General features: G+C 42.5%; 1 protein-coding gene across 6 annotated transcripts in view; it reads right to left on the minus strand.

The window, feature by feature from the left end:
* Positions 1–19,285, minus strand: part of ARHGEF6 (Rac/Cdc42 guanine nucleotide exchange factor 6) — a 99,621-nt gene that overhangs the window by 17,705 nt on the left and 62,631 nt on the right. For all 6 annotated transcript variants that reach the window (XM_035009284.1, XM_035009310.1, XM_035009303.1 and 3 more), the window contains 3 exons: positions 18,637–18,759; positions 3,510–3,648; positions 1,395–1,454 (listed from right to left, as the gene is read on the minus strand). In XM_035009284.1, coding sequence (XP_034865175.1) covers positions 1,395–1,454; positions 3,510–3,648; positions 18,637–18,759 — 322 coding nt within the window. The remainder of the gene's footprint in view (positions 1–1,394; positions 1,455–3,509; positions 3,649–18,636; positions 18,760–19,285) is intronic.

Consider the following 19,285-nt stretch of genomic DNA (forward strand, 5'->3'; position numbering starts at 1 on the left):
GGAAAATGGTCAGAGAGACCTATTATTTTTTTATTTTATTTATTTATTTTTATTTTTATTTATTCTTAAAGATTTTTTATTTATTTAACAGAGAGAGACATAGCGAGAGCAGGAACACAAGCAGGGGGAGTGGGAGAGGGAGAAGCAGGCTTCCCGCAGAGCGGGAAGCCCGATGTGGGACTCGATCCCAGGACCCTGGGATCATGACCTGAGCCGAAGGCAGACGCTTAACGACTGAGCCACCCAGGCGCCCCGAGACCTATTATTTTTTTAAAAAGGAATGTTACATTCAATTTACATAGGACAAAATAAAGGGGACACAAAGAGTCATAAAGGCCATGGGTGTCAGTGGGCCGTTCGATTAGGTTGAGCCATGTAACTGTTTTTGACCTACGACAACAGCAATTTTAACCTAATACCTTACTCTGGTTTTCAACTTGCTGTTTACCTGTGGACACATCAGGTACTGATCTTTCGACAGCAATAAAAATGAGGTGATGGTGAATGTCCCATCACAAGCCTATAGCAAGACTCAATAACTAACCGTGGATCCCAACTACTTGGAATGCTACAGAAATGTCTAAAATGAAGCTAAACTTGGGGTGCCTGGGTGGCACAGTTGGTTAAGCACCCGACTCTGGGTTTCGGCTCAGGTCACGATCTTGGAGTCGTGAGACTGAGCCCCACATCCAGCTCCATGCTCAGTGCAGAGTCTGCTTGAGGTTCTCTCTCCTTCTCCCTCTGCCCCTCCCGCTTGTGCTCTCTCTCAGACAAATAAATAAATCTTTTAAAAAAGGAAGCTAAATTTAATCAATCACCCAAAGTAACACTATCTTTTCTCCTAAAATGCCACCAAGTGGTTTTACATCAGTGGGTTCAAGAAGACATTAACCATCACGCTCAAGATACAAGATTACAGGTAGCTTTGATAGCAATCTATATAAAGCAATTGCATTTTGGTAGGTTTTCTCCTTTTAGATTTGACGAAGGATTTCTTTTTCATATGCAAAGAATAAACTCACACCTTTTGGCATAAATAGATGAATCCAGTATCGATGCCAATCAGTGAATGACAAGCTACACAGACATAAGGTGAACAACACGGGGGGAAAGACAAAGAGACAAAAGGAAACCCCCCACCTACACAGCAATGCTTAATGTGGCAGAGACTTCAAATGTGAGTGCTTTATACCCTCAGCCTGGCAGCCTTTCATAGGTAAGCATGATTTTTTGGAAGACAAAATTAAATGAAGCAATCACTGCGATACTGTTGCTAAAGCGTACTGTTTCCATTCTAAAGACCTTTGCATAAGGAAAGAAACGTTACACACAAGTCACTCTCTTAGGAACAAAGCATACAGAACGGAGAATTGTAATTTGAGAGCATTACCTACCATGAGAGTTTTGAATGCTATGATTGCTTTCAGAATATCCTGATGATCTGGATGCGTATCCTATTAAAGGAATACATTGTAAAACAATATTAAAGGAGAACAGATCAGCCGTTATCAGGGGTCAGGGGTGGGAGGAGGGTGTGGCCACAAGGAGACAGGAAATCTGAGCGGGTGATGGAACCGTCCTGCATCCCCATCGCTGCGGTGGTCACAGGAATCCACACATGTGATAAAAGCCGTAGCACTGCACGCCCAAAGTAGGAAGTCCATTTTACTGTAGGCTAATTTAAAGATCACAAAATAAGACAGCACTTGAGCATTTGGCATCTCAGCACCTCCAGTGAGCAGGTGACCAAGAAACCAAGATAGCTGGTGGCGCTTCACGGATTTGGCAACAACATCCTAGGTGTGGTTCCCGAGACTTTAGATAATAATTAATCGGCAGTCGGGGGGCCATCATCAGGCCATGTTGTTAATAAATGACAAGAGGTAGGGAACTGTGGGAACCGAGTGGTGGGTAGAGAAAAATCAATCCCATTTCACTTTCCTTCACAATCCTTCATTTTCCCTCTGCAGGCTCAACGTGGCAGGTGGGAACAAAATTCCAGGTTTTATACCATTGTGCTCCTTACGACCCCGGCAAGCAGACAGGTTCAAGCACGGCTTTGAGGAATCCTTACGTTCATGACTGCTCATGAAGGGAAAGGGGAGATTCTTGGGGAGGCTGTAGACCTGACGTGGGGGTAGATGTCTACCTAACCTCTGGGATTCAGCTGGAATAACGGAAGGGCAAAATCTGCTGCTCCACCAGCCTTTGGTAAGAAGACACAGAGCCGAACGGACCCAGGTCAGGAGAAGGCATCTCAGCAGATGGCGAACTAGCGCTGAGGGAGGGTGTGGGTTAGCTGATGGTGGGAAATGGAAGGCAGGAGTGTAGACAGGCTCCAATTCAAGGAAGCCCAAGATAGAGGGTCCAGGCAGTGGGGGGGTGGGGGCGCATCTGGGGCTTCTCCGCCTCCAACTGAGTGTGTTTTGCTCAGAGGACGTGCTTTCAATCCTTACAAATGCTGACAAGACCGGCAGCGTGCAACCTTTTTCTTTAAAGATAATCAAACCCTTTAAAACCTCAAAACCTTTCCCCAGACACAGGAAGAGCAACTAGGGTAAACGCAGCCTCCCTCAGAGGGCCCTCCTCTCCCACCCACACCTCAAACACCCATGCTCGATGGCACAAGGACGACTCCAGAAGCTATCCCTGTTGACTGGTTTTTAATAAAAGGATCGGGCCTCTTGCTGAAACAGTATTCCATGATCAGGTCTTGTTGCCAGTCAACTCTAAGTTGATAAACACAAATGTGAGGGAACTTTGATGTAGGTCCATGGATACAAACACAGATAAACTAATACTGGACCCATTTATAAATCTTTAAGGAAATTCCAGAATGTTCCAGCATAATCCAGAGTCAGAAAGCTTAATGATCACAGGGCTCTCGAGATATTTAACCCTGTCTGTAGTGAAAGTGATATTTATATTTTCTATTGTTTTGCTTTGTTTATCTCCCCAAATCAGGTTGGTTCATAGACCAGAACAACAGAAGTTCTTGGTCGATCTTGACTGAACCACCATCTACAGAGGAGGAAAACGTAAGTCAACTTGAAAAAAGCAGCAGCACCGAGGCTGGGAGGGAAAATGATCATGAATATTTAGTAGTAAAGGAAAAAAATTAATGACTCTGTGAATTGATAGAGGTGTGAATTAACTTGCTCATGGTAATCATTTCACAATCTCTGCATATATTCAGCCATCCCATTGTACACCTAAAAAAATCCCATTGTACAACCTAAACATATACAGTTTTTATGTCAATCACACCCCAATACAAGTGGAAAAAATAAATAAGTAAAAATAAAAAAATCTTCAGCAGGGGGGGTGGGGAAGAATGCCCCCTCTTTATTTCACTGCATTAAGAGGGAAACTAGAAGCCCAGCAAGAGGGAAGACTGGATCAAGTAAAATGTGAAACCAAGGCTTTTTCTGAATTCCTCAGTGAGGTTAGTCTGGAGGGAGACTGGCGGCTTCCTCCAGAGCAGAGGCCCATACCTTGCCTTCCCTTACCTCCATATGCCGTTCCAACTCTTGCAAGAGAGTAACATACTTTTCCAGTCGCATGAATGGTTTGCTGAGGCTGGTTGTTAAAATGAGGATACCTGGGCTGGATGCACCTTGACTTTCCATGAACTGTTCCAGATCATCACTAGCAAAAGAACGACCGTGGTTTTGTTACTGCTTCGTGTTCCAAGTAAAGAATTATCAACCAAATTATTGATTTATTATTAGAAGACTATTATTTTCCTGTATTTCGCACAATATAAAACCGAACAGAAATAAGTTTCATTAATCCAAATGCCATCCGATTCACGTCAACTCCGTTCAGTAAACCTTTATTGAGTTCCTGCTATGTAATCAGCCTTGTGTCCAGCACTGGGGCTCAGGACCCCCAGCTTCCTCTGCTCGTACGACAATCCTTTATTGACATCTACTAAGTAACAGGCTCTGGTCTCTGCTGGGGGATACAGCAGTGAACAAAACAAAAATCCCTGCCCTTAAGGAGACTACCCCCACAGACATGGGACATACAGTCTACCAGATGGCCTCAACGTACGGTTTTAGTCACTTCAAACGTTCTAGTTATTGACTGGTCAATTGCCAAGGGTAGCAACTCACCACATACTCCCTATCACCGGGCACCCACTTGTAATGTTCAGAATCAAGTTCAAAACTCAGATAGCTGCATGTGTGTCTGACTAACCACAAAGTCACAGACAGTTCTATAAGGCGGCAGCTTGGTTAAAGGAAAAAGACTATTCATATGTCACGAACTCTACCCTATAAGCTTGTGCTTTTTCTTTCTTCCTTTTTGCACCATCTGGAGTGTCTCCTTTCCAGCAACGTGATACCGAGTCCTGGGGCTGCAAGCTCATTTTAATATTCATTTGTGCAAGGACCCCCACTGTCTACGGGATGGCATGTTCTGAAACTTCTGCTTCTGCCTTGGCCCCTTTTGCCTCCTTGCTTGCCCGTGCATATCTAATCAGTCTCAAGTTTATTCCTTTCCATTCGCACTGCCACTGCCTCGGTTCAGACCTTTATCTCCTCCCATCTGGTTCACTCCAAGAGTCCAACTGGTCTCCTGGCTCCTGGGCTTTTTGGCTTCCCAGCCGTCCTGCAGACCACCGCTCTAATCCTGTTGCTTTCTACTCAGGAACCCCTGCTTGCCTGCAAACCTGAGCCTGCACTTTCTAGCCTCCCACGGGTCCCACCCATCTCTCTCCTCACTCTTTCACGAACCCTCCACTATAAAATGACTTACTTATTCTCCCTAGAAGACAGCTCAGGCAGGACAGTGCCTAACCATGGCGTGTTGCAATCAGTGGTGAAACATGTTCAAAGAGACTTGCTATCAGCAGTAAAACGCTGAGAGGGGGAAGGGATGGGGTGGATTGCAGGTTACCCCTATTCATAGTCACACTCCCTCCTTGGGCTTTTGTGAGTGGGAGAGGAAGGGATGGGGTTTCGACTAATGCCCTGGCAACCGGGAGCCATGTGGGGTCACACGTATGTCAGAGGGAAAATGGGCTGGGAATCACTGCTTTCACGGAAGCTGGATCACGTCTGAGTGGTCACACCTGACAAGCCACGCGGAGGATTGTATCTGTTTTTGCCCCAGAAGCCCCTGGGAGGAAGGAGGTGCCCTGGACCTGGAGTCATAAAACAGGGCTGGTGACCCTGGATCAGTTACCTGACCTCAGCTGACTCAAACCTACTTCCTACTAAAATTCTGAAGATTCGCCATTGGGGTTTGGAAGGTGACTGTTTCATGGTAAGGTCTTCGGGAGTGCGTTTAATCCTACTTAATATGTGCAACGGCCCTTTCAACCCAGGTGTTATCCTCATTTTACAGATGAGAAACCTGAGTCTCAGGAAGAGTGAGTAATCGGAAGTAAATGGCTAAGTTGGGGTTTGTGCCCAGGTCTGAAGTCAAACCCTCAAGTCTTTCCATGACACCACACGCCTCTGTATAGAAAAGGATTTTGTAAACTTAAGTAGTTTGTAAATGCATTTGTATTACTATTATTACTGTGCCAAGGCAAATACCTTGCTAAAATCACATCTTTAGAAACTACCATTAAGCTGTGATTTCCAGCTTAATGGAAACTCAATTGAGGTTAAATTTCCAACCAAGAACATAAAGTGCACAAAGAGGCTTAAAAATTCATTGCATATAAAATATAATTAGGAAAATACTTGAATTTGGAGAGTGTATTTGAGTAGAAATATAATTTAGAGAAAATCACTTTCCTAATTTCTTTTCAATTTGGTAAACAAGTCTTATTTTTTCTTTCCATAACCGAATAAGTGCCCCCCCGTCCTCAATGTTCTACTCTAATTGATACAAGGCTTGCGACAATTAAAAGCAAATACTAACATGTACTTTGTTATTACTTTCCATGCAGCATTCTAACTTTTAGGCTTGCTAAATATTATAAAAGAGGTTGTTTTTTTTTATTTTACAATTTAACACACATTCATTGGCTGTTGGGAGGAAATGAACATTTTACTGTGCAACAAAAGAATAAAACTACCTTAATAAAGCTGCTGCCCATTACAATAACTAGATCCTGCAAGACACATTTTACTGAGCCAAATAAACTTAATCCGCAAATTAATGTCATTATACAAAAACGTAAAACTCAACTTTATATTGTTGTACCAAAGAACAAGCTGTCTTTAAAGTGCGGTTTTTAATTTTATACAGCCTGTTGGAAATGTCAATGGGTTAAGGCTTGTTTTTCAAGCTTCACATGTTCTGTACACATGATGTGATACAAGAGAAGCAGTTCTCAATGTATAAATGCTGTCTTAGACTCAACATACGTTTATCTCACAGAATGCAGGGTGCATGGGGCTCTGGGATGCTCTGGCTTGGGCTGGAAGGCTCCAGGAAACTATCTTACCTTCTAATACCTCTACAGAGCTTAACCATATCATATGAGAGTGTTTCTGCGGAATCTTTGCATAGATTTCTACTTTGAATGATGAGAGGTCTACCTAGAACATCCGGGAAAGGATCAGATATTCCCCCCCACACACACATACACCCTCCTGCCCACACCCCTATCATGGAAATCACTGGAAAGGGGGAAGTGAGGCCTGAGGAGCTGAAGGCCCCAGGCCTCTGGCCAGTGGAAAATCCCAGGGATCCCGCAACTGAGTTGGGTGGATCCCTATTATCCCTTTTTCATTAATCTAGTCCCAGAGAGCAGGCTGTCTGCTTCTTTTTTGTCCCCACCACTTTTTATTTGTGATCAATCTCACTCACTCCCTTTCCCGGTTCCTCAAAGACACAGACAGGACCGAATCCAGTCTCAGAATGGTCCCTACGCTCCTTGTCCCCGAAGCAAGTACCTAACACAACTCTGGGTTTTGCTCAAAGTCTTCATTGCTGACAACAGGGTAAACAGAGTGACAACTAGCAAGAGGAAAAGGGCACAGTGGTAACGCAGTGGTGTCTGTCGCTGCAATGGACTTCAGACCTGTCTTAGCACTCACTCTCCCCTCTTCTTGCTCACTCTTTCAATCCGGATCCCTTTCCCTCGTGAAAAGGATGGGAGCCACACCAAAGCAAGGGAGAGAGGTGGGTATTTTTGTAAGAGAGAGCTTATTCCCAGGAAGAAACAAGAGCTACACTAAGAAGCCTGAAGGGGAGAGAGAGGGGAAACCCCAAAAGACCTCAACCAGGGGATAACAAAAGACTGGGGCAGCCATTCAAATATATGTAAATATGGGGACACATCAAAGTTGGGGTCTGCTTCTATACCCATATTCAGCTAATACATTACTGCATTTTTAACAAGGTGCCAACAGGCCGTGAACTTTAAAGCTGTAGATCTTTGCCAAATGTCAGGCGCGTTGCTGGTATGATACTGCCATCTGCAGGCTGAAGGGAAGAACTTCAACTGACTGGCCTGTTCAGGCTGGAGGGATTTTCCAGTGTCTAATCACCCACAGATTCAGCAGGGAAAGAACAGAAATCCACCGATGTCCTTGTTTCAGCTGACACCTTCATCTAAAACAGGATTTTAGGGGCGCCTGGGCGGCTCAGTCGGTTAAGCATCCGACTCGGTTTCAGCTCAGGTCATGATCTCAGGGTCATGGGATGGAGCCCCACATGGGGCTTCATGCTGGGCAGTGAGTCCGCTACAGTTTCTCTCTCCCTCTCCCTCTGCCCCTCCCCCCACTCACCCTCTCTCTCTAAAGTAAATAAATAAATCTTTTTTTTTTTTTTAAAGATTTTATTTATTTATTTGAGAGAGAATGAGATAGAGAGAGAGAGCATGAGAGGGGGGGGGGTCAATGGGAGAAGCAGACTCCCTGCTGAGCAAGGAGCCCGATGCGGGACTCGATCCCGGGACTCCAGGATCATGACCTGAGCCGAAGGCAGTCGCTTAACCAACTGAGCCACCCAGGCGCCCCTAAATAAATCTTTTTTAAAAAAGAGAATAAAACAGGATTTTAGACCAAAATTTCTGTAAATTTCATTCAACTCTGCCTTGCCTCTACTAGCCAGCATAAATCACCACAAGATGCATGTAACAGAGCTGAGATTATATTAGAAGCACATCTGGGGAAACCCCCAAGCATTTCAATTTAATTTTTACCCCTTCCATGCAAATTACAGGTAAGATTAAAAATTCAGTTCTATGGGACTCCAATGAGTCTTCCATCATTTCAAGGGATATTTTAAGATTCTCAAAAAACACCACTAACCAAAATGAAGCAAATAGGATATGATAATCCCCCCAAAGTTGAGAACCTCTAAATTAACTTTAAATCATAATGTTTGAAGGGATCTGTACTGTTATTATAAAATTAAATTCCTAATGTGGGTAAATGCAGTCAGTAACATTTCAGCACACAGAGTTACAATAGAAACTTCTCTGAACACTACCATTTCTTTCTGGAATTGCTATTCTCAGATTAAAAGGAAAAGAGGGGCATCTCTTTTTATTGGTATTAAGAAATTTGCCCTTATATACACAAGATGTTTATGTATCCACCACAGGAAAAATGCTTCTGGATCTTTTTTTTTTTTTTTTCTTTATTGAAGATAGGTAGTCAAGTACGAAAACATTCCTGGAAATGATAAAACCAAATTCAGGACTGTGGTTCCCTGTGGCATGGGAGGGAGGAGCAGGAAGGAGCAGGAAATAGGAGAGAGTACACACAGGACTCCAACTGCAGTTAGAATTTGTTAAGCTGACTGGTGACTTGATTTTATCTCTGTTTTTTGTCTGCTGGAAATACCGCATACCTTTCTTCTAAAAAGCAGCTAGTAGTGGTAGAAGATGAATACAGTAGAAATAAGGAGTGGCTACAACTACCTTGTGCTAGATACTGGGTCCCTTGTAGACATTATCTCATTTAATCCCCATACAAACCCACTTTGAGCTGAAGAAGCCAATTCTTGCCCAGTGTGGCTGAGAGGTTGGAGGCTTCCTTCTCTACTCAGCCCCCCGCTCACACACACATAGGGAGGAGGCTCTACCCCAGGACTGGCAGGCTGAAAACACTGGGACCCAACACCCTCACCCCCACTCACTTGTTGGGCAGAGGTTCTATGCTGGGAGAGGCAAGCAGAGAAGACCAGAGGCTAGTGGCACAAAGATTTTGCCCAGGGAGGAAGACAGCCTATAGGAACAGAGAGTTCTGAAGCTCTCCCCAGAGGAACTGGTTTTAGTTGAAAAAGAGTGGGGGGGAGGGGCGCCTGGCTGGCTCAGTTGGTAGATTATGTGACTCTTGATCTCAGGGGTCATGAGCTTGAGCCCCACTTGGGGGTAGAGCCTACTTTAAAAAAAAAAAAGGAAAAAAGAAAAAGAGTGTGGGGGAAATCCAAGCCTAAAAGCTCTTGCAAAAACAATGAAGATTTTGGTGGCAAGCAAATAAGAGGATGCTGGCAGTTCTTCTTAATTAAGAGCAAGAATCTAAACCCTAGGCCAGTTAGGTCACGAGAAAGAACCAAGGAAAGAGACAGCTAAGAAGGGTCAAAACAAACTTCAAAGACTGGTCTCAAAAGCTACTTCGTTGGATCAGATGACAGATCAATTTATGCCCCCAGGGAATTGTCAAAAACATGGGAGCAATCAGCCGGAAATTAGTGGAGCCTAACAGCTGGAATCGATATGGAACTGAGGTAGACAGCTTATCAGGAAAATCAGGGCAAGATGGGCAAAGAGAACCCTGCTAATAAAACCACTGTCCTTTCAGGATGACTGTGTGCATGACCAAGGCTGGGTCCTCCAAGGAATGACATCAGAGGTGCACACTGTGGGCAAAACAGACCTCACTAGAAGAGTCTATCAAGTCACTAGACAAACAAAGAAGCAAACAACAACAAAAAAACACAGCCCCAAGAGGGGAGAAAGGAATCAGTGTCCAGAGTTGCTAAACCTAAAATTATTGCATAAAGTGTCTAGTTTTCAACAACAAAAAAATAGTAACACACAAAGAAACAGGAATGTGTGACCCATATATAGGAGATAAAAAGAGACAACAGAAGTTGTCTGTGAGTGACAAAATGTCAGACTCAACAAAGACTTCAAAGTAGCCATTATAAATGTGTTCTAAGAACAAAAGGAAACCAACCATGCTTATAGAATTAAAGGAAGCTATAATGACAATGTCTCACCAGAGAGTATCAGTAAAGAAACAAATTATTAAAAAAAAAAAAAAAAGAACCAAATGGAAATTCTAGGGTTAAAAAGTACAGTAACTGGGGCGCCTGGGTGGCTCAGTTGGTTAAGCGACTGCCTCCGGCTCAGGTCATGATCCTGGAGTCCTGGGATCGAGTCCCACCTGCTCGGCAGGGAGTGTGCTTCTCCCTCTGACCCTCCCCCCTCTCATGTGCTCTCTCTCATTCTCTCTCTCTCAAATAAATAAATAAAACCTTTAAAAAAAAAAAAGTACAGTAACTGAAATTTTAAAATTCGCTGGAGCTGCTCGATGGTAGATCTGAATTGGCAAAAGAAAGAATCAGTGACTTTAATGATAGATTCATAGAGATAATGCAATCTGAGAAAACGGGGGGTGGGGGGAACAAATAAAGAAAAATGAACCAGCTTCAGAGAAATGTGGGACATCTTTAAGCACAATAAGACATGCATCTTGAGAGTCCTAAATGAGAGGAGAGAGAGAGAATGGAGCAGAAAAAAATATTTGAAAAAAAAAATGACTGAAAACTTCCCAAACTTGAGGAAAATGTTACTCTACATAGCCAAGAAGCTCAATGAATTCCAAGTAGGAGACATGCAAAGAGATCCACATACAAATTATAGTAAAAATGCTGAGAGACAAAAACAAAAGAGAAAGAGAAAAACAACTCATCATGGGCTATGGAACCTGAATAAGAATAACCGCTAATTTCTCCTCAGAATTAATAAGGGCCCGGAGGCAGTGAAATGACATACTCAAAGTAAAGAAACAAAACTAGGGCGCCTGGGTGGCTCAGATGGTTAAGCGTCTGCCTTCGGCTCAGGTCATGATCTCAGGGTCCTGGGATTGAGTCCCGCATCGGGCTCCCTGCTCCTTGGGAGCCTGTTTCTCCCTCTGCCTTTCTCTCTCGCTCTGTCTCTCATGAATAAATAAATAAAATCTCTAAAAAAAAAAAAGAAACAAAACTGCCCACCAAGAATTCTATATCCATCCGAACTATCTGTCAAAAACGTAGGTGGAAAGAAAACATTCCCCAATAAACAAAAACAGAGAATTCTTTGCTGGAAGACCCACCTTACAAGAAATATGAAAGTTAGATGATAAAATCAAGTAAATCCAGATGTAAATTCAAATCCACATAGAAAAAAAGAGCACCAGCAAAGGTAATCATGCAATTATGAAAGACAGTATAAATACCTATTTCTCCTTTCTCTCTTAACTAATATAAAAACAAATGTATAACGCAATTCCATATAATCATATCATGGGGCCTGTAACATATAGAAATGTAATATATTTTACAACCACACCACAGTGGAGGTGGGTGGGAGGAAAGCTCTATTGGATACCATGATACCAGATAGTAACTCAAATCCATAGGAAGAAATAAAACACATAGTAAATGAGAATGTTAATGGAACAGATGCTCTAAATATATTCTTGTTCTCCTTTCCTCTCTCAGTTTCATTAATACACATAAAATTACATCAAATAATATTTATAGCAATGTTACTGGGTTTGTAGCATAGAGATGTAATATGTATAACAATAGTAGCCCCAAAAAGGGAAGAGGACACAGAGCTATGCAAGGAATAACATTAGTATATCTCACTAGAATTAAGTTAGTGTGAATATAAAGGAGATTCTGGTAAGTTAAGATATATATATATATATAGAAAGTCTCGGAGCAACCACCAAAAAAAGGAATTCAAAAAATCACTGAAAGACTTCTGGTTTCAGCTCTGACATGTAAAGAGTTTGGAGGGCATCATTACTATTCTCACAAGAAAAAACACTGAACTATCTGAAAATCAATGACTTTTCTTAGATCCACTGGGAATTGAGATCACAGGGAAAACCACCCCCTTCCAAATCTGGAAGGACCGGTAAATACAGAGAATTAAAACAGAGATCCACTTCCCTGAAGGAGAAGCCACTGGAGCCAGTAACTAGTTGTAACACTCAAATGCTAATTTTGATGAATTTTAAGAGTCTAAGTGTGGACTAGCTGGGCAGTTAAAAACTCCCGACCCAGTCTCGGGATCCCAATACTTCTGTGGGTTTTGCATCTAAGAGCCCATGCAAGTTCTCATGGTAAAGACTGGAGAAAAATCCCATTGCTTACTGTTCTTACACTTAAAAATTTGTTTAAGAGGGTAGATCTCTGGGGCACCTGGGTGGCTCAGTCGGTTAAGCATCTGCCTTCCGCTCAGGTCATGATCCTGGAGTCCCAGGATGGAGTCCCAGGATGGAGTCCTGCATCGGGCTTCCTGCTCAGCGGGGAGTCTGCTTCTCCCTCTGTCCCTCCCCCCCTCATGTGCTTTCTCTCTCTCACACTTTCTCTCTCAAATAAATGAATAAAATCTTTAAAAAAAAAAAAAAAAAGAGGGTGGATCTCATGCCATATATGTATTTTTGCCACAATAAAAATAAAAGGGAAAAGTTTTTTTAAAGTGGAGGAGAGGGGCATCTGGGTGGCTCAGTCACTTATGAGTCCGACTCTTAATCTCAGCTCGGGTCTTGATCTCAGGGTCATGAGTTGAAGCCCCGCATTGGGCTCCATGCCGGGAGTGGAGCCTACTTAAAAAAAATAGTGAAGGAGAAATAATACTTCCTCAGGCAAACAAAAACTGAGGGAAATTATGACCAGTAGACCACCCTTGCAAAAATTGTTAAAAGAAGTTCTTCAGAGAGAAGGAAACTTAGATCTATATAAAAAAGGAAGAGTGTCAGAGAATAATAATAATTAAGAGTCAGATTCATAACCGACTGAGCCACTTTAATAGTACAATATGCTAGGAGAGAAGATAAAATGAAATCATATAAAATATTTAACTAAAACCAGAGAAGTCAGTAAAAGGGGGTAGTAAAGAAACAAAGAACAAGTACAATGAATAGAAAACAGTTATAAACATGGTAAACATGAATCCAACTATATCAATAATCACTTTAAATGTAAATGGTCTCAATATGCCAATTAAAAGACAGAGATCATCAGAGTGGATTAAAAAACAAGACTCGGGCGCCTGGGTGGCTCAGTTGGTTAAGCGACTGCCTTCGGCTCAGGTCATGATCCTGGAGTCCCGGGATCGAGTCCCACATCGGGCTCCCTGCTCAGCGGGGGGTCTGCTTCTCCCTCTGACCCTCTTCCCTCTCGTGCTCTCTGTCTCTCATTCTCTCTCTCTCAAATAAATAAAATCTTTAAAAAAACAAAAAACAAAAACAAGACTCAACTGTATATTGTCTATAAGACATTGATAGAATAAAAGGAAAAGGACGCAAAAGATATATAAAAAAATAGCTGGATTATCTACATTAATTTCAGAAAAAGCTGACATCAGAACAAGGAAAACTATCAGGGATAAAGAGGGAGCATTACATAAAGGTAAAGGGCCAATTCTCCAACAAGATAAAACTATCCTTAACGTGAATACACCTAACAACGGAACATCAAAATACATGAGGCAAACATTGATAGAACTGAAAGGAGAAATAGATAAATCCACTATTGTGGTTAGAAACCTCAACATCCCTCTATCAATAATCAACAGATCCAGCAGATAGAAAATTAGTAAAGATATAGCTGAACTGGACAGCACTGTCAATCTAGTAATCTAATTTATGTTTATAGAATACTTCATCTAACCACAGAAAAATATATATTCTTCACAAGCTCACGTGGAACATTCACCAAGATAGATCCAATTCTGAGACATAAAACAATGTAACAAATTTATAAGGATAGAAGTCAACAAAGGGTGCTGGGACATTAGACATAGACACGCAAAAGAATGAAGTTGGACCCCTACCTCACACCATATGCAAAAAGTAACTCAAAAATAGATTAAAGAGCTAAACGTAAGAGATAACACTATAAAATTTTTAAATAGGCATAACTCCTCATGACCTGGATTAAGCAATAGTTTTTTAGCTATAACATCAAAAGCACAAGCAACATATATCGGACATCATCAAAATTAAACTTAAAATTAAAACTTTTGTGCTTCAAAGGACACCATCAAGAAACTGAAAAGACAACCCACAAAGTGGGAGAAAATTTTTGCAAATCATCTATCTGATAAGAGGAATGTAAAGAAGAATATATAAAGAAGTGGTGCAACTCAACAATGAAAAGATGAATAGCTCAACTAAACAATGGGCAAAGGATTTAAACAAACATATTTTCAAAGAAGATATTATAGCCAACAAGCACGTGCAACTGTGCTCAACATCATTAGCCACTGGACAGAAGGAGAGTGACTGCTACTGGCTACACAGTTGCTTTGGGGGAGATAAAAATGTTTTGAAACTAAACGGTGGTGATGGTTGCCCAACCTGGCAAATATATTAACAACCACTCAATTATACGCTTTCTTCTTTCTTTCTTTCTCTTTTTTTCTTTCTTTCTTTCTTCTTCCTTCCTTCCTTCCTTCCTTCCTTTCTTTCTTTTTCAAAGATTTTATTTATTTATTTGACAGAGAAAGAGAGACAGCGAGAGAGGGAACACAAGCAGGGGGAGTGGGAGAGGGAGAAGCAGGCTTCCCGCCGAGCAGGGAGCCCAATGAGGGGCTCGATCCCAGGACCCTGGGACCATAGATCTGAGCCGAAAGCAGACGCTTAACCGACTGAGCCACCCAGGCACCCCTCAATTATACACTTTAAAATGGTGAATTTATGGGACACCTGAGTAGCTGAGGCGGTTAAGCATCCAGCTCTTGATTCTGGCTCAGGTCATGATCTCAGGGTCCTGGGATTGAGCTCCGCGTGGGACTCTGCACTCAGCGGGGAGTCTGTTTGAGGATTTCTCTCCCTCTCCCTCTGCCCCTCTCCCCAGCTCGTGTGTGCATGCATGCACTCTCTCTCTAAAACAGATAAATAAATCTTAAAAAAAATAAAATGGTGAATTTGTGGTATGTACATAATTTCTCAATAATAAAACAAATAATCCAATTTTAAAATAGGTGAAGGATCCAAATAGACGTTTCCCCAAATGAAGATATACAAATGGCCAATAAGCCCATGAAAGATACTTAACATCATTATTCATTAGGGAAATGCAAATCAAATCACAATGAGAGATCACTTTACACCCATAATGATGGCTATAATCAAACAGACTGATAACAAATGGTGGGGATGTGGAGAAAATGGGACTCTCTGACACTGGTGGTAGGAACATAAATGGGTGCAGCCACTCTGGACAACAGTCTGAAGTTGCTCTGAAGGTGAAAACAGAAGAGTTATCATATGACCTCGCAATGTCACTCCTAGGAATCTACCCAAGAGGAGTGAAAACATACATCCACCCAAAGACGTGTAGCTGATGTTCAGAGCAGTGGATTATTCACAATCCATATGTCTGCAAATTGGTGAATGGGAGAACAATATGCAGTATCTACATAATGGAATCCTCTGTGGCAATTTAAAAAATGAGGTACTGGGGCGCCTGGGTGGTTGTTCAATGGGTTAAGCGTCTGCCTTCAGCTCAGGTCATGATCCCGGGGTCCTGGGATGGAGCCCCACATTGGGCTCCTGCTCAGCGGGGAGCCTGCTTCTCCCTCTCCCTCTGCCCTTCCCCCTGCTTGTGCATGCGTGCTCTCTCTCATATAGATAAATAAAATCTTTTTTAAAAAGTAAAAAGTAAGGGCGCCTGGGTGGCTCAGTTGGTTGGGCGACTGCCTTCGGCTCAGGTCATGATCCTGGAGTCCCGGGATCGAGTCCCGCATCGGGCTCCCTGCTCAGCGAGGAGTCTGCTTCTCCCTCTGACCCTCCTCCCTCTCATGCTCTCTGTCTCTCATTCTCTCTCTCGCAAATAAATAAATAAATAAATAAAAATCTAAAAAAAAAAAAAAAAAAAAAGTAAAAAGTAAAAAACCGAGGTACTAATAAGTGCTACAATACGGATGCAGCTTGAAAACATTACAAGAGAAGAAAGCCAAACACAAAAGGCCCAATGCTGTGTGACTCCACTTAAATGAGATGTCCAGAATTAGCCAATCCAGAGTGACGTAAAGGACTTTAGTGGTTGCCTTGGCCTGGCAATGGAGGGCGCCTGCTAATGAGTATGGGTTTGTTTGGGGAGTGATGAAAATGTTCTCCAATTGATTGTGGTAATGGCTGCCCAACTCTGAATATGCTACAAATAATTCAACTGTATGCTTCAAATGGGTGAATTGCATGGTATGTGAAGTAGGATTCAATAAGGCTGGTAGATAAAAAAGGAAATGGTAACATTTTCTTTCTCTTTGTTTTGGTGATGTTTTATTTCTTAAGCTGGGTGGTGTGTACATGGGTGTTCATTTTATTGTAATTCTTTAAATTTGCATTTAAATTATTCTTTGTAGGTAAAATATAGATCTCAATAAAAATACTGTTTTTAGGGGCGCCTGGGTGGCTCAGTCATTAAGCGTCTGCCTTTGGCTCAGGTCATGATCCCAGGGTCCTGGGATCGAGCCCCGCATCGGGCTCCCTGCTCGGCGGGAAGCCTGCTTCTCCCTCTCCCACTCCCCCTGCTTGTGTTCCCTCTCTCGCTGTGTCTCTCTCTGTCAAATAAATAAATAAATAAAAATACTGTTTTTAGAAGTCTGACAGACCTAGATGCTAATTCTGGCTCAACCACTTAAGAGCTATGAGCTCTCTGGCTGACTATTTGACCTTCCAGGGTCTTATCTGTAAAGCAGGGATGGTAGTAATGGTAATTCCCTCATAGGCTCTTACGTCATGTGCCTGGCGTGCTGTCAGTACTATTATTAGCCAACATTAGCTCTAAGGAGTTAAGCCACTTGCCTAAATAACTCAGAATCATGGCCTCTCTTTCTTTAAACTCCAACTTCCGTATTTGCTATTCCACAAGAATTCATGACTTCGAATAAAATGGACCTTCAAGTGGGACCCACTGAATTCTACCTTTAAAATGTCCTTACTTAATGGCTCTATAAAGTCCATAAAGCTCCTTTTTAAAAGATTCATTCAGGGCGCCTGGGTGGCTCAGTCGTTAAGCGTCTGCCTTCGGCTCAGGTCATGATCCCGGGGTCCTGGGATCGAGTCCCGCATCAGGCTCCCTGCTTGGCAGGAAGCCTGCTTCTCCCTCTCCCACTCCCCCTGCTTGTGTTCCCTCTCTCGCTGTCTCTCTCTCTGTCAAATAAATAAATAAAATCTTTAGAAAAAAAAAAAGATTTATTTATTTATTTATTTATTTATTTATTTATTTGAGAGAGAGAGAGTGAGAAAGCACCAGCAGGGGGAGAGGGAGAGGGAGAAGCACACTTCCCGCCGAGGGACTCGATCCCAGGACCCTGGCATCATGACCTGAGCCAAAGGCAGATGCTTAACCGACTGAGCCACCCAGGCACCCAAGTCAATAAAGCTCCTAACAAACCAGGACAAAACCAAAATTTTCATCACTTCTGAGGGTTTGTGTCAACTGGTGTTCCAGTCTGGCCCTGGGGGTTCAGGTCTGAGCCAGATTAAGAAAAGAATATTCTTTCCGGTCGTGAGCAGCCTCCAGAATCCATATCCATTCTGAGTCTCGTCTCCAGGTTACGTCCTAACAGACTCTGTGTGGTGAGAGACAGCCCCCCTGCCCCTGCCAGATCGCTAGCACATGATTTCAAAGTTCAAACTGCATCTTTAAGCCTATCATCCAGGGTTCTGGCCCAGATGAAGGCATCTGTGAATGCGTCAGGGATGGGGAGTCAGGCGGTAAGGAAGGGCAGGAGAGATATGAACTTATCTGGGTCCCTTGCAAGGACTCTTAAAGGAGATACTGTTCCGTTGTTCCCCATGAATTGGAAACAATGTATACTCACGTACAAATATTATCACAGCCCACTGCTTAAAGTGCTTGCCCAATAGTTCACCCTGCTAGTCTCCTTCCACCTTTCCATGTTAATGAGTATCTGCTTCTGAGCCATAGCGCTGTTGGAAATTTCCCCCACCCGCCAAAGGGAAAGTGAAAAAAAGAGACGAAGCCAGGCACTCGAGCTATCTGCCAGTAACTCAGATACACCATTCGCCGGGACAGGGGAAGGCGAAAACACTGGATCTAAATAGAGTTCGGCTTCAGGAAAGCCTTCCCTGATGTTACCCTCACCCCACACGAAGCTGATACCACGATGCAAAGTCTCATGGCATCTTTTTAATTTACCCTTTTGTAATACCACATGTTTATGACGTTTAAGTTCATGTCTGTATTTCTCTTGAGAGTCTATGTTCCAGGAGGGGAGGGACTTCCTCTTCCTTGTTGACTACTGTAACCCCCATCAGCTAGTACAGGACCCTGCCCACAGTAGATGCTCAGTAAATTATCCATTGCACTGACAGACAAGCAATCCGTGGAACAATGAATTAATTCCTGCAGTGATGCAGGGGGATGATCAAAAGTTCAACTGGAGACCTTGGGTTTCCAAATGAAGCGGTCCTCGGAAAGGATCTCACTGTGGAACAGCCTATCTGGGGAAATGGTACCACTTACCTGTGTTGTGTGAGCACATTGACAGCTGAAGGATGATTTGCACAGTAAGCCAGGTACATAGATTTAAAATGAGGCATGAGGTTCAGTAGGCAACCTCCTACTTTGTGTTGATTTTCCGGAAACCTGGAGGTAAGACAAGATGAAACACAGAATGTAAAATAAGAAAGAAACAGGGGGATAAAGGAAGAGGATTCCAATCAAATCTGGCGACACGCAAGCCTTTTGAATTCTTTTGCCAAAGTGAAAAGAGAAACTAGATTATAAGCACTTTTGCCATGGAATGCAAGTTCTTGACTGCCACTTTATTAGTATTATTATTTTTTTAATGGGGTAATTGACCATCACTTCAAACTCGAGCCGCCAAACATAGCGCCCATATATAGGGGCCAGATACTTACTTGAAATGACCAGGTAGGGTTGTTTTTTAAAGATATTTGTTCAAATTACAATATTCAAAATTTTAGCCGGGCACACACAAAAATACTCTTGGCTAATTTATATGAAGTTCAAGTACAGACAAAAGTAATCAAATCCCAAACTGACACATCAGAAAGGAATATTATGTAGTCTTAGGGGCTTGGTGGCTGCTAGACAGGATGGCCTGAAGATTTTAATTTTTTTTTTTTTAAAGATTTTTTTTTTTTTTTTT

This window comes from Mirounga leonina, unplaced genomic scaffold (genome assembly GCF_011800145.1).
Source record: "Mirounga leonina isolate KUSES-001 unplaced genomic scaffold, KU_Mleo_1.0 Mir_101664, whole genome shotgun sequence".
In the NCBI taxonomy this organism is placed as follows: Eukaryota; Metazoa; Chordata; class Mammalia; order Carnivora; family Phocidae; genus Mirounga; species Mirounga leonina.